This window comes from Silurus meridionalis, chromosome 21 (genome assembly GCF_014805685.1).
Source record: "Silurus meridionalis isolate SWU-2019-XX chromosome 21, ASM1480568v1, whole genome shotgun sequence".
NCBI classification, from domain to species: Eukaryota; Metazoa; Chordata; class Actinopteri; order Siluriformes; family Siluridae; genus Silurus; species Silurus meridionalis.
The window spans coordinates 6,242,400-6,255,210 of NC_060904.1; the positions used below are offsets into that span (position 1 = coordinate 6,242,400).

A 12,811-nucleotide genomic window follows, 5' to 3' on the forward strand; every position below is an offset into this window, starting at 1 on the left:
CAGAGACATACACTCACACTCACACACACATACAGACACACACACACACACACACACACACACACACACACACACACACACACACACACACAAAATAATTTTACTACCTGACAGCACACTATCCACCCCACAGAGCATCATCCACCCAACAGAGCACCATCCACTGACAAGAAAATAAGAGACAAAAATAAAACATAACGATAAAATAAAATAATCTTTGACATAAAACTAACCCTAATTGTAACCATAGTAAACAAAAAAATGTAAAGAAATAATCTAACACATCTATAGGGAAAAATATATTGATTAAATATATCTCCAGAATGTATGTATTCTGATAAAATTGCTTTGTGGTCTTTTCTATTGTTAAAAAGCTCCATACAAATAAATCTGAAGTGAAAGAGAAAACATTTGGCACTTTTATTCATTTATTTAATTTTTTATAAATAATCAAACCCTCAAATCTGTTAAAAATAAATAAAATCCTTAAATAAAATCCTAAAATCATCTGGACTTGCCTAATATTCCCACATTGTCAAAAGTGTCAGATATTCCTATCCTTGTAACAACATTTGGCCACAAAGATCCAAAAATCATGCTCAAATATGATTCTAAAACGTGTGGGAGAACACGTAGTGAGAAAGAAACACTCTCATAACTGAACCTATTTTACTTTTATGAAGCTAGGCATACCTCTAGCTGTAAACAACCTTAACAAGCTAGCTAGAAATATAACAAGGTAATGTTAGCCAAAAAAAATAGAGAGCTTGTCAAGCTTTTTGAAATGAGCTTACTATGATTTGACTTTGTTTAGCATATTTTCAGTCATTATTATCATTTCATAGAGAGGCCCATGTCTAAAACGTAGCAAAACAATTCGGCTAGTTTTGGGTCAAATTGTGGGTCATGCAGTAACTATTAGTAATCAAGCTACTGTGTGTTATCTGTAACACAAAGAAGCAAACAAACAGAAAATACACCATAAAAAAGATTTAGCAATAGCCACAGAACAGTTTTGTCCCAGGGTCCTCAGTCCTGGTCAGCTTTCCAACACTGGGCTCCCTGTAGTGTCCCCTCACTAATATCTAACACACAACGGTGTAATAATGAACATATCTCAGTATCTTCGAGTCTTAGAGGTGAAATCACAAAAGGAGACCATATCCCTGTGACTAAAAACATAATTAAAATCATTATGGCTTTGAATTTTATGTGGTGGTGGTAGCGTCAACATTCATGACTAATGTAGATCCGTTCGTTTTTCTTTATATTTGAGCTGCGTCACATTTCTAGATGGTCACAGTTCAGTACATTGAACTGTGTTTCCTGTTTGCAAACCTTTCTCCATGCAGGAATGCTAAAATTTTACAGCCAATATATCAATCACTAGCTTCTAATCACTGCATTATCATTCTGATGATATGTCTTTAATGATGGATGATATTTGGCTCAGGGTGTCGTTAATTATAATAATACCAATAATAATAATTAGACTGAATAAATACACATACAATACAATATTTTATTAGGCGGGACATCAGAAAGGGTTTTGTTTTTCCACAATGCACATTTTTGTGAGCAGGATCACGGAACAGCAAATCAGTTAAAGTTAACGCAGATCTGGAATGTAAAACACACCATGTGAATAATATGTACTTTATAAATTGAGATAGACCTTCAGCTTTGAAGTTGTCTCCATTGGCTGGTTATATGATATTTATATATAGATATTTCTTTCTGTTTCTTTTTTTTTTACTCTTTTAATATTCACTGTATATTAGGCAGCCTATGTGTGGCATAATGTTGAATATGTTCAGCGTCCGAAGGAAACACCATGAACACCACAGACAAACAGGATCTTCCATTCGTGCAGAGACAGATTCACTTTAGTAATGCTTCACTCGAATCGGGAAGGTCCGCAGCTCCACAGTCAACCTCACAAACGATCTTTAAGGCTCTACGAACACAAACGAAAAGCTTTGTTTCGATATAAATAGACGCAGTCCGGGATCCCAGTTATTCTTTTTTTTTTTTCTTTTTTTTTTTTGTATACATATATAGTTGTCCGCTTTCATTCTCAGGCGAAAAGGTATTTTTTTCCCCCAACGATAAAATCCAAATGGGCTCCTCTTGCTCAGGGTTATATTAAGATTAATACACAAACTCCAGGGTCCATATTCAGCAATATTATCAATACCCCCAAGCTCTCTTAAAAAAAAAAAAAAAAAAGTCAGTTTCAGTAATTAGAGAGGAAAAACTAAAAATCCAGAAAAGGTGGAGTATTTCCATCCGCCCATGAGATTCCCTCGCTCCAGTTTGAGATAAACCCGGTCCTCCCTCTCCACCATCAGTAACACTCCGTTACTCGCCGCCTCTCTCGTGACATCCTGGTCTCCGGCGAATGCAGATATGATGGGGTATTCGTTGTGCATCAGGTTCACCTGAACCGGAACAGAAAAAAAACATTATGTAGATGTACAGAGCTCAGATATTTTGTAACAGATAATGACATGAAAGTATTCACACTGTTTAGATAAGCAGAAATGTATGTCTGAAGCTAACATAATATAATACAGATTATATATATATATATATATATATATTCAGATCACATTGATATTCCATTCCTTTACACTTTCAGACAAGGTAAAATATTGTTTGTGTTGTTTTTCGCTTTAATTTGACTGCACATAAATCTAATTAAAGGCAAGTTAATCCCTAAATAACAGTAAAACCTGCACATCTCTGGAATCGGGGTGTTAAAGGGCCCCTGGGGTAAAACAAACAAACAAGCTAAAAAAAAAAAAAAAAAAAAAAAATTACTGTTGATGTTCTTGAGAAACCTCATTTTGCCACAAATAGACACCGGGGTTGTAAACAATCTCTCCTGCCCTTAATAACTTGCACTCTTTCCACATCATTTTCCTTAAGGGGGCATTTAGAGCCAGGGGTAGCCTACAAAGCAAAAACAAACCCTTGTAATATTCTAAGGACATTATAGAAATTGACTCCATGAGTGAAACTAAGATTTAATATGGCATTGGCTTTTCGTGTAGAAGATGCAGTTGCAAACTTGCTGTGCTTCTGTTGTGAATTATACATTAAAGGTGAATAAATAAATAAAAAACCTTCAAACCTAAAAAAAAAAAATCTACATCTCCTTCTCTACATGGATTAACCAAAGCAAATCATTTTTTTATTTTATTCACACCAGGCATACAAATCAGTCTAGGTTAATTAGTGCTTTTTGTAAGAAGAAGGTTTTTTTTACTTCACACACTTTCCTATACAGGTTGATTATATCACACATGCACGTTACTCTCTATGCCAATTTAAAGCGTTCAAGATCGTCAAAGCATCTCTAGCACCGCACCTCGTTCATACGTCCCTTCTTAAGATTCTCACCTGGATGGTTTGTCTGTTGTAGACTTTCACCACATGGAAGCTGAAACTATAGATTCCCCTCCGCGGTGCCGTGAACACGCTGGCCTTCAAGTCAAAATGGTTGCCGATGTTCACCAGAACCTGGCGAAAAGCAGCAGCACAGGTATTTAAAACTCTAACACCATTTCAGTCTTCATTATAAATCGCTTCGATCTGACTGACTTCCATATCATGCTTTTAGTTACAATACTGATCAGTATAAAAAATAAACGTCTTTCTATGAATTTTACAGAATAGCCACCAAACTTCACACTTCATGTTTTTCTCATGTCAAATGTAATAAAAATAATAATTGTGCAGTTTGATTTTTTTAGCATGTTTTACTTCCATACATTGTTTTTCATGTTATTATCTTTCATACGTTGGACCTTTGATTTTCACTCTCATTTTTTTTACATGCAACGATTGTGTGAGGATTTTTCCACACATCATCACATAGTATTATTGAAACAATGTCACGTGTGTTCATTTCAATTAAAGTGCCGTTCGCAGAAAAAGCAAGGTTTAACATGCTGAAATGGAGCTTCATCTGAAACGTACAGTATTTCATATGTAATCCAACTGCGCTCACATAATCTGATCAAAATGCGTGTATTTTTGTAAAATACATTTGCCTGGGCTTTTTTAACATGCACACGAAATGAGGGTTTTGACCGTGCAATGCAGTGCAATAAAGATTTTATCGCACATATGTGTGTTCATTTCCTTCCAGAATGTGCCACAAGGGAATATAAAAAGTTTGACAGTAAAAAAAAAAAAGATCTGTATATACATCCGTATAAACAAAAAAAAAGAGTTAATACTTTGTGTTGACACTGAATTAACTGCAAACGAATTGAATACTAATACTATACAGTACACCATACAGTGTTCACGTGTTTATTCTCTAACAGGCATTCATTCCATTTAAATCTTAAATATACAAGTGGAGCTGATTAAAACAAGACATTCAACATTGTAAAAAATGGATTATGCTGTGGATTATCTGTAAGTAAGTGTGCCACGGGTGGATTTATTTTTAGCATTAAGATTTTCCACCCTTTTAAAATAATAATTAAAAAAAAAGATGGATGCAACAATAATGTGCCCGAATTCACAAATCATAAGACACACTGTACTCTCTTTCTGTTCTGCTCGGATGCATTAAAGTCTATCAATGTCCATTAATTAGTAGTGTATATATAATATATATATCCACTTAAGCACATGGACAAATTCATCAACATCTGCATTCTTTCAATGCAAATATGAAATCTACATTTTACTATTGAAAAGCTGAGACTTTCTGACACTGGAATAAATTCATTCCACACTATAGGGGCTAATTTTAAATGTTCAAACATGACAGAATCCATGTGTAAAAACTCAATGCTCACAACTAAACACAGATAGTAAGCTTAGTTAAGACCTACATCACATTTCTGTGCAGTCGGAGCCCTATAAGTAATTTAGCATTGCAGGTGCAGTGTATAGTAACTCCCACAATTCCATAAGCAATAAATAAGTTATGGACCTGGTCAAAGTAGATGGTGGTGGAGGTGTTGCTCATGTCAGACGGCTCGTGATTGGTGCCCCTGATGGCCGAGAACGCTACCCTGGCACTCCCCGAGCGCACCGAGATGCCAAGCGCTGACGTCACGCCGCCGTCCGACGACGGGTTCGAGTCGCACACCACGAGGCATTTCCCTTCCAGGACCACAGGCTCAGTGTCGTTTTGACCCAGAGACAGGCCGACCCCAAGCACCAGGAGGAGAGTGAGGACAAGCCGTGACATCTGTACCACGTAGCGTCCCATCATAATCACACAGGGCGAGGTTACAAATCGGGTAAAATCCGACTCCTTGGAGGAATTCTTATGGTACTAATCACCTTCCCCAAGCTCTCTCACTTTCTCTCTCTTTCTCTTTTTTTTGTTTGTCGTTCTTTCTTTGTTTCTTTCCTTCTTTTGTTCACGAACTCCAACCAATGTTCACCTTTTCCCTCCTTTCTCTTGGCTGATGTTGAGATCTTCAGAGGACTTGTTTGATATATTCTAAGGACAAAAAAATGATAGTACATATTAAGTTTAAAGGCACTATTGCTCAAATTGCTCAAAATGACATGCAGTTTCCACTTATAAAGTTTGCAATGCATCTCTAATGTACTAATTAAACTGTCATTCATGCAACTTTTTTTTTTTTTTTTGTAAACCTACTCATTTTTACATTTTGCTTCAAACCTTTTTACATTTTGCTTCAAATTATGATGTTCACCACACCATAATTTGTCTCCATCACAGACCTAAATAAACTGTATACATCTGACTTGTAATATAATTATAAATACAATATCATAATTTCATGCAAATTCTCCTGCTCCATTATATGCACAATTTCTTTTTTTTAATCATTCTTCATTTGTATATTTTTTTCATCTTATGACCATAAAATCCATCTCTTTTTTTTTTTTTTTACCTGGTAAATCCATTGCTGTGTGGGACATCTGCGTCCTTCTGAGGCAGAGAGCAGAATGGGGAGAAATCGTCCTCCCCTTCATTCCTTTATAAGGACAATTCCCGCCCAGTTTCAGAATTATTCACACACACACACACACACACACACTTACTCACTCACGCACAGTACCTGAACGCTAGATTCCCTTGGTTTTCTTCTGTATAAAATCAACCGGTCAACTGAATGAACAAATAAATAATTCTTCCTTTCCCCCTTCTTCGTTTGCATGACTGTATATACATATTATACATTATTATACTGCATTACAGTATAAATATATATCACAATCTAGAAATCTGCTGGTAAAAAAAAAATTATTAAAACCTATTCTTCGTATGAAGAGCAAAAAAGAACGTGGCCAGTATTGATGTATCTCATAATAATTTGAGAACAGAATGAGAAAGAAATCATATTCTGTATATGACAAGTGCGTTCCTATGCTTCAGTATTTTAAATGGCGGACAATTAAAGGTGCTTTAGCTCCACCCAGTGGAAGGGAACATGGTGTTCAGCTTTGGTTGCTGGACCTACTCATCAGCTTTTCTCAGTCTTTTTTATTTATGATTCTTTTTTTTTTTAAATACATTTTTATAATGTGGGCCTTAAAATAGACAGAATAGGCAGAGATTAAAAATACTATTTTGTCTATTTTGTGCGCTCCACCTAGTACTAGACCAATAGTTTTCAAAGATAAAATAAAGAGTCTATAATAAGCTTTTTTCCAGAAATACTCGAAATAGATAAACAGCAGTTAAATGCAATTTTAGCATCTATCAGAAGTGCAAATAGTAGCAATTGTGCAAACTGAAAATGCTGATAAATAAATAAATAAATATGCAAAAAACAAAATTTCTCTTTATATATATATATATATATATATATATATATATATATATATATATATATATATATATATACACACACACACACACAAAAATAACAATTAACCTTATGTTTGTCTTGCTGGGAGAAACTTTAAATTATGCACTTTGAATCCCACAAAAGAGGCTCTCAATAATTAATGAGGATTCTAAAAGAAATCCCTACAGATTTAAGAAGAAATAGAGGTTATCCAGTTATGATCTTAGAGGACCCTTCTGTGTTCAAACCCACACTAAATTAATTCTCTAAACTATTTTGAGATGCATAGAATTCTTCTTTTAGAATTAGAGAAAGAAGCTTTTGAAAGCAACTTTTTAAACTAAATAATTACTAAACAGTTTTCGGAGAGAGAGTTCTAAGCAGATTTAGGCTTTCTTTAGTTTGGCCCTCTGGGAAATGCCTTAAATGATCTATAAGAAAAGGATCCAAGTAAAACTTGTTTTATTGAGCTAAGAACCCGCATTTATATTATTTGTAAATAGGATCTTTAGAAATCAAGGGACTTTATCTCATAGATAGATGGACGGACGGACGGACGGACAGACAGACAGACAGACAGACAGACAGACAGACAGACAGACAGACAGATAGATAGATAGATAGATAGATAGATAGATAGATAGACTCCTTGTCAGAGATCCCTGAAGAAGCATTTTTAAAGAGATAAACAGTTGCAGGTTTTAGAGGTCCGTGCTACAATAACTATGAAAAATGAAATGACAAATGAATTTATGAGAAGCTGTATCTGTGTACTAGTAAATGCAGAAAAAGTAGGGACAGCATCCTGGGCAAGGAGAGTAAGTCTGTGACTGTGACTGCGTCCATCATGTGTGTTCACTGATGGTAAACAGTGTAATAGTATAACACAGGAAACTATAATTCTGGAATTGCATGGTTTATCCACGGAGGAGTGTTCATTTATTTGACCCATATGGAAATACTTGATCATCTAAGCTCACTAATTAAAGAGAGTTGACAAACTAGTTGTAAGCTTCTTGACCCCCTTGTGTTATATAATGACATTTTAAAAAGGCTGGGCCAAAAGTTTTCGAAGAATGTGATTTTCAGTTCGACAGAGTGTGTTAAGACTGCTGAACCGTCACTTAACCTCTTTAATTAACTGTCACTCTTAAGTTACTAATTGGCAATATTACATAACTTGTGTCATACCAGTACGACCCATTCTAGCAAAATTGGGGGATTGGGGGGAAGGGAGGGATCCGAGAATCTTTATATGCTGAGTTGAAGTATTTATTTAAATACTGACCCACTCATGCTATATAATATCTTTATCTGCCACTTAGTTGTGTATAAGTGAAAGTGTTTTTCAGCTTATTGTGTTCCTCAAAGAAGGTTCCAGAATTATTTGCCAAGAAGAATACCAGTTAATTGAAAGCAATAGTAAGACCAACATTGTATAATTCTCAACTTTCATGAGTAATCTTTTATATGATTTTGAAATTTCTTCTGATGACGTGCAAAATCTCGTGTTGATTAGACAAAACTTGTAGGAATACTAAAAATAGTTTTTGACATACCCAAGATGATCACATCATCGTTTGTTTAATTTTGTCTCTACTTAAAAACGTAAATATTTTATCAACTTTCCAACCTAGTCTTGGCATTTTTCTCTAAATGTCTGTCCATCCATCCATTCATCCATCCATCCATCCATCCATCCATCCATCCATCCATCCATCCATCTATTTTCTATATTGGTTATTTTAGGTCAGACCACCACACAAGAACCTGGAGCCTACACTTGGAAAGTTAGGGCAGAAAACACCTTGGACTTGTACAATCACATACACATTCTAGACAATGCATGTCTTTGGACTGGGGCAAAAACTGGAGTACCCAAAACAAACCCTCCAACTCACAGGGGGTACACACAGGGCAGAGGCTGGATTTGAACCCCCATCTCTAGTGGTACAAGACAAACATGCTAATCACCAAGCCACTGTATTCTGCTTGTCTGTTAAACAAGGGGTTAATGAACAAAATGAGGAAAAAAACCCAAACTAAAACATAGCAAATTCATCAACCTAATCAGTTCAGTATGTCATCCGGTGGCATTATTTCAAATTATGAAATTACCTTATAAAAATACATCTCTACCAAGTAACTAAGCTGATAGGAGCAAACTAAGTTTTATTTATTTTTATGGCATTTGGTAGGCACCCTTATCCAGAGCGACTTACAGCTGAGCAGTTAAAGTCCTTACCCAAGCGCCTAAAGTGACAACTTGGTGGTGCTGGGATTTAAACTCCTAACTTTCAGATCAAAAGTCCAATGCCTTAACCACTGAGGAACCACCTCTAAAAGAAATAGTGACTATTATTTTTTTTTATTACATTTTATTACAGTAGTACAGTATATTTGCATAAGGGCCATGTTCAAGGGACCAGTGGCAGCTTAGTGGTGCTGGAATTTGAACTTATAACCTCCTGATCCAAAGTCCAACATCTTCACCATTCAGCAATTCATTTGCTTTTTTCAAATAAATCATCAAATATTTCCCCACCAATGATAATGATACAAAATGTTACTATGTGAAAGGTTTTCCAGGTCTGCCACACAAATACTAGTCTCTCACAAGTGTTTGGAAAACCAGTTTTCATATGTACAAAATATTTATTATTCACTTGGATGTCATCTTTCTTTTTTTAACAGAATATTTTAACATTTGTAAATGAAGCTGAAGGAAATACAACAGCAACTCTGTCAGCTGTCACGTGTTTGAATATTATTATTAATTTAACTACAGGCATCCAAAGTAAAATTAATGTCTCTATTATAGATACATGTAAGTATGTATGTAATGAAACATAATTGTAGTGCATTTGTTTTATAGTATACTTTTATGAAACCTTAGCTGGAACTCTGATCAGACAGTATGTACACTTGTACTGTAATGCAGCATTTTACAAAGAGATGTCAATAAAGGATCCCATTACAAAAACTCTGTCATTTATTTTCTTATTTCCCAAACTGTTACCACAAATTTGGAGGCACACAATTGTATATGATGTCTTTAAAGTTGGTAGCATTATATTTTCCCTTCACTTAACCTCTAAAACCCAAACCGGTTCCAGCCTGAGAGTTCACTAAGCCAGCTTTTTCACAATATGGTTTACATATGATGGAATGGAAGATCTTGACTTTCCTGTTGCAGACCTCAACCCCCAGTGAACACATTTGAGATTAATTGGAATACTGGCTGTACCCCATACCTCCTCACTCTACATCAGTACCTGACGTTACTAATACCATTGACTTTACTAATGCCCCTGTGGCTGAATGAGCACAAATCTTCAAAACCACACTTGAAAATTTAGTGTAACATCTTCCCAGAGGAATGAAAGGTATGATAACGACAGAGCACTGCAGCTTCTATAGCAAAAACCTGCTGCAGCCAATCACATGCATTTATGTGACTTATTTAGCAAAATACAGATTATCAAGAAGGAAAAGAGATTTGTCATGAAAACTAAATTACTTTTAGTTTTCCTTTTCTATTTCTGCTTTCGCCATGCCCCTTTCCATTGTTAGCACCCCTGTCAGGTGTTATTAGCATGCGGTTAACTATGGACTATAGATTTGCCTATGAACGATTTAGGGTTTGTTATTATTATGAATATTATGGAGGCTTTTTTTTCCATATCTTCAAGATATTGTTAATAATTGAAAACCTATATATATTTTTTTTCCTTAACCTGAAAGTCTTACCATGTTTTTGCCTAATCTTACACAATATTCAGTTGTGTCCTGCCCATGAAGTATTAATATTTATACCATTCTGGTCTAGGTAATGTAAGCCTATATGTCAAGCATCTTTTTAAAATGGCATACACGTCATATCTGTGGTTAGACAACTTCTTTGGTCTGGCCTATAAACAGATAAATTCTCACTTGTGGAACTGAAGCAGTTGTCTCTACGGGCCTTGGCTACCTTTCTGACAGCCATCACGCAGCGTGTAGTGACAAGCGATGCAGAAACTGACATTAAAGCCCCGAGAGCACTCATTCACCCACGGTTAGGAGAAAGCAGAGAAAACATCAGAGAACATGAAAATGTCACACTGAGAGGGCACAGGGACTCGTATTCACAAACCTCAGGGCATCTTACTGCATCGCAGATTGTCAGCCATGTGAAATTAAAGTCATGCGCTACTGTCTGTAACTATTCCCTCCAACAAGCAGAATTGTTGCTAACCTTCACCGTGTCTCTACCTGTTTATTCCGTTGCAGTCTAAAGAATGCCACAAGGCCTTTGCATAAAACACAAAGTGAATTATTGGATAATTGGTTGCTTAGCATTAGGAAGAAGAGTTGAGTATTGGTGTTTATTCTGACAAGAACGTTGGTCACCTTCACAGTTCCAGAAATCCAAAGCTTGGGTTTCGTCTAATCTCCCATGCCAGATTGTGGATTGGCTAGACTAAATGCTCAGTCCACTGGTAATTGCCCTTGTCTGTGCAAATGTGTTTGTGAAGGAGTATTTGAATGGGGGTACATGTGTGCATGGTGGTCTTTAATGGACTGCCATCCAGGATTTATTACCTCACACTCAGTATTCTGGGAATAGGCTCTGGATCCTCCACAACCATAACGAAGGTGAAGCTGTTAATGACGATAAATCAATAAAAGAAAACTTGCTGTTGATAAAGAAATCTCACAAAAGTGAGCACACAACTCTTCAGCAGCCATTTTATTAAATGTTTTTAAGGGACTATACTATAGAAATGAAACTTGGAAGTAGTTTAGAGTAGTCAATGTGCAGCTTGTACAGCTGTACAGACTTACTGTACACTAACAAAAACTTAACACCATTATTATCTAAATAGCTGGCAACAAAAGTGAGTAGACCCCAAATGATAACAGCTGTACGTTGTTTAACCATGCAATGCCACATGTCCTATTCATCATGTTCATTTTTTTATCTGCTTGACAGAACCATACAAATTTGACTGAAGCTTGAGTGATATTAGAAACATTATGGTCACCAATTAGGCATAACGTTATGATCACCTGTCTAATATTGTGTTGGTCCCCATTTTTTTTTTGCTGCCAAAACAGTCCTGATCGTCGAGCATTAACAGCATTAACTTTTTCAGCAATTTGAGCTACAGGATTTTGTCTGTTGGATCGAACTACATGGACCGCTTCCCACGTGCATCAGAGAGCCTTGGCTATTAATAAACCCTGTCACTGTTTTACCACTGTTTTTTCCTTGGACCAATTTTTTTATGGATAGATACTGATCACTGCAGACCAGTAACATCCCACAAGAGCTGCAGTTTTGGAGATGCTCTGACCCAGTTGTCCAGCTATCACAATTTGGCCCTTGTCAAACTCGCTAAAATCCTTACGCTAATATTATGTTAAGTGGTAAAGTTATGATTAATATGATTAATAATTAATAGAGAAGGGGATGCAAGTGCTGATCATTTAATTGATCTGCAAAAACAGAGTATGGAAGCGTGTTTCCGCCACATAAAAAAAAAAAAGCTTGTCTAATTTCCAATTTTTTTCTTGCATGTGTGACTTTATTTCTTGCAATTGCGATTTTATTTCTTTTAATAAAAAAAAAAAAAAAAATGGGAATTAGGCAACCTTTTTAGTATGTTGTAAACAGGCTTCCATACGTATATGAGAGATAAACCTACAGGGACTAATTCCAAATGTATATTCGCAATATATTCATTTTTTTGTAAAGCTGCTTTTGGGACAGTTTTATTTGTTAAAAGTGGTACAGAAATAAAAAATGGCTCGAGATTGAACATTTTAGTATGAACATGAACATAAATTGAACATAAAAAAATGTTTACTTCGGGTATATTTGTACCATTGACGTGCGTTGGTTGAGAGTGGACCTCTTCAAAATGGCGGAAGTAAGCGCCTGCCTGTAAAGCTGCGTCTGTTGAATTTAGACCTCTCCAATATGGCGGGGGCGCTGACGTCAAATAGTATCTCTCACTAGCAATGGCGTC

The 12,811-nt window shown here is 35.9% G+C and overlaps 1 protein-coding gene across 1 annotated transcript; it reads right to left on the reverse strand.

Annotated features, from left to right (window-relative positions):
• Window positions 1-1,508: 1,508 nt before the first annotated feature.
• cbln2b (cerebellin 2b precursor) lies at window positions 1,509-6,166 on the reverse strand. Its single transcript, XM_046877507.1, has 4 exons — window positions 5,898-6,166; window positions 4,958-5,476; window positions 3,406-3,525; window positions 1,509-2,441 (listed from the first exon to the last, which is right to left on the reverse strand). Exons 2-4 carry the CDS (start codon window positions 5,240-5,242, stop codon window positions 2,244-2,246), a joined length of 603 nt encoding a protein of 200 aa, XP_046733463.1. The 5' UTR covers window positions 5,243-5,476; window positions 5,898-6,166; the 3' UTR covers window positions 1,509-2,243.
• Between the last annotated feature and the right edge of the window lie 6,645 nt (window positions 6,167-12,811).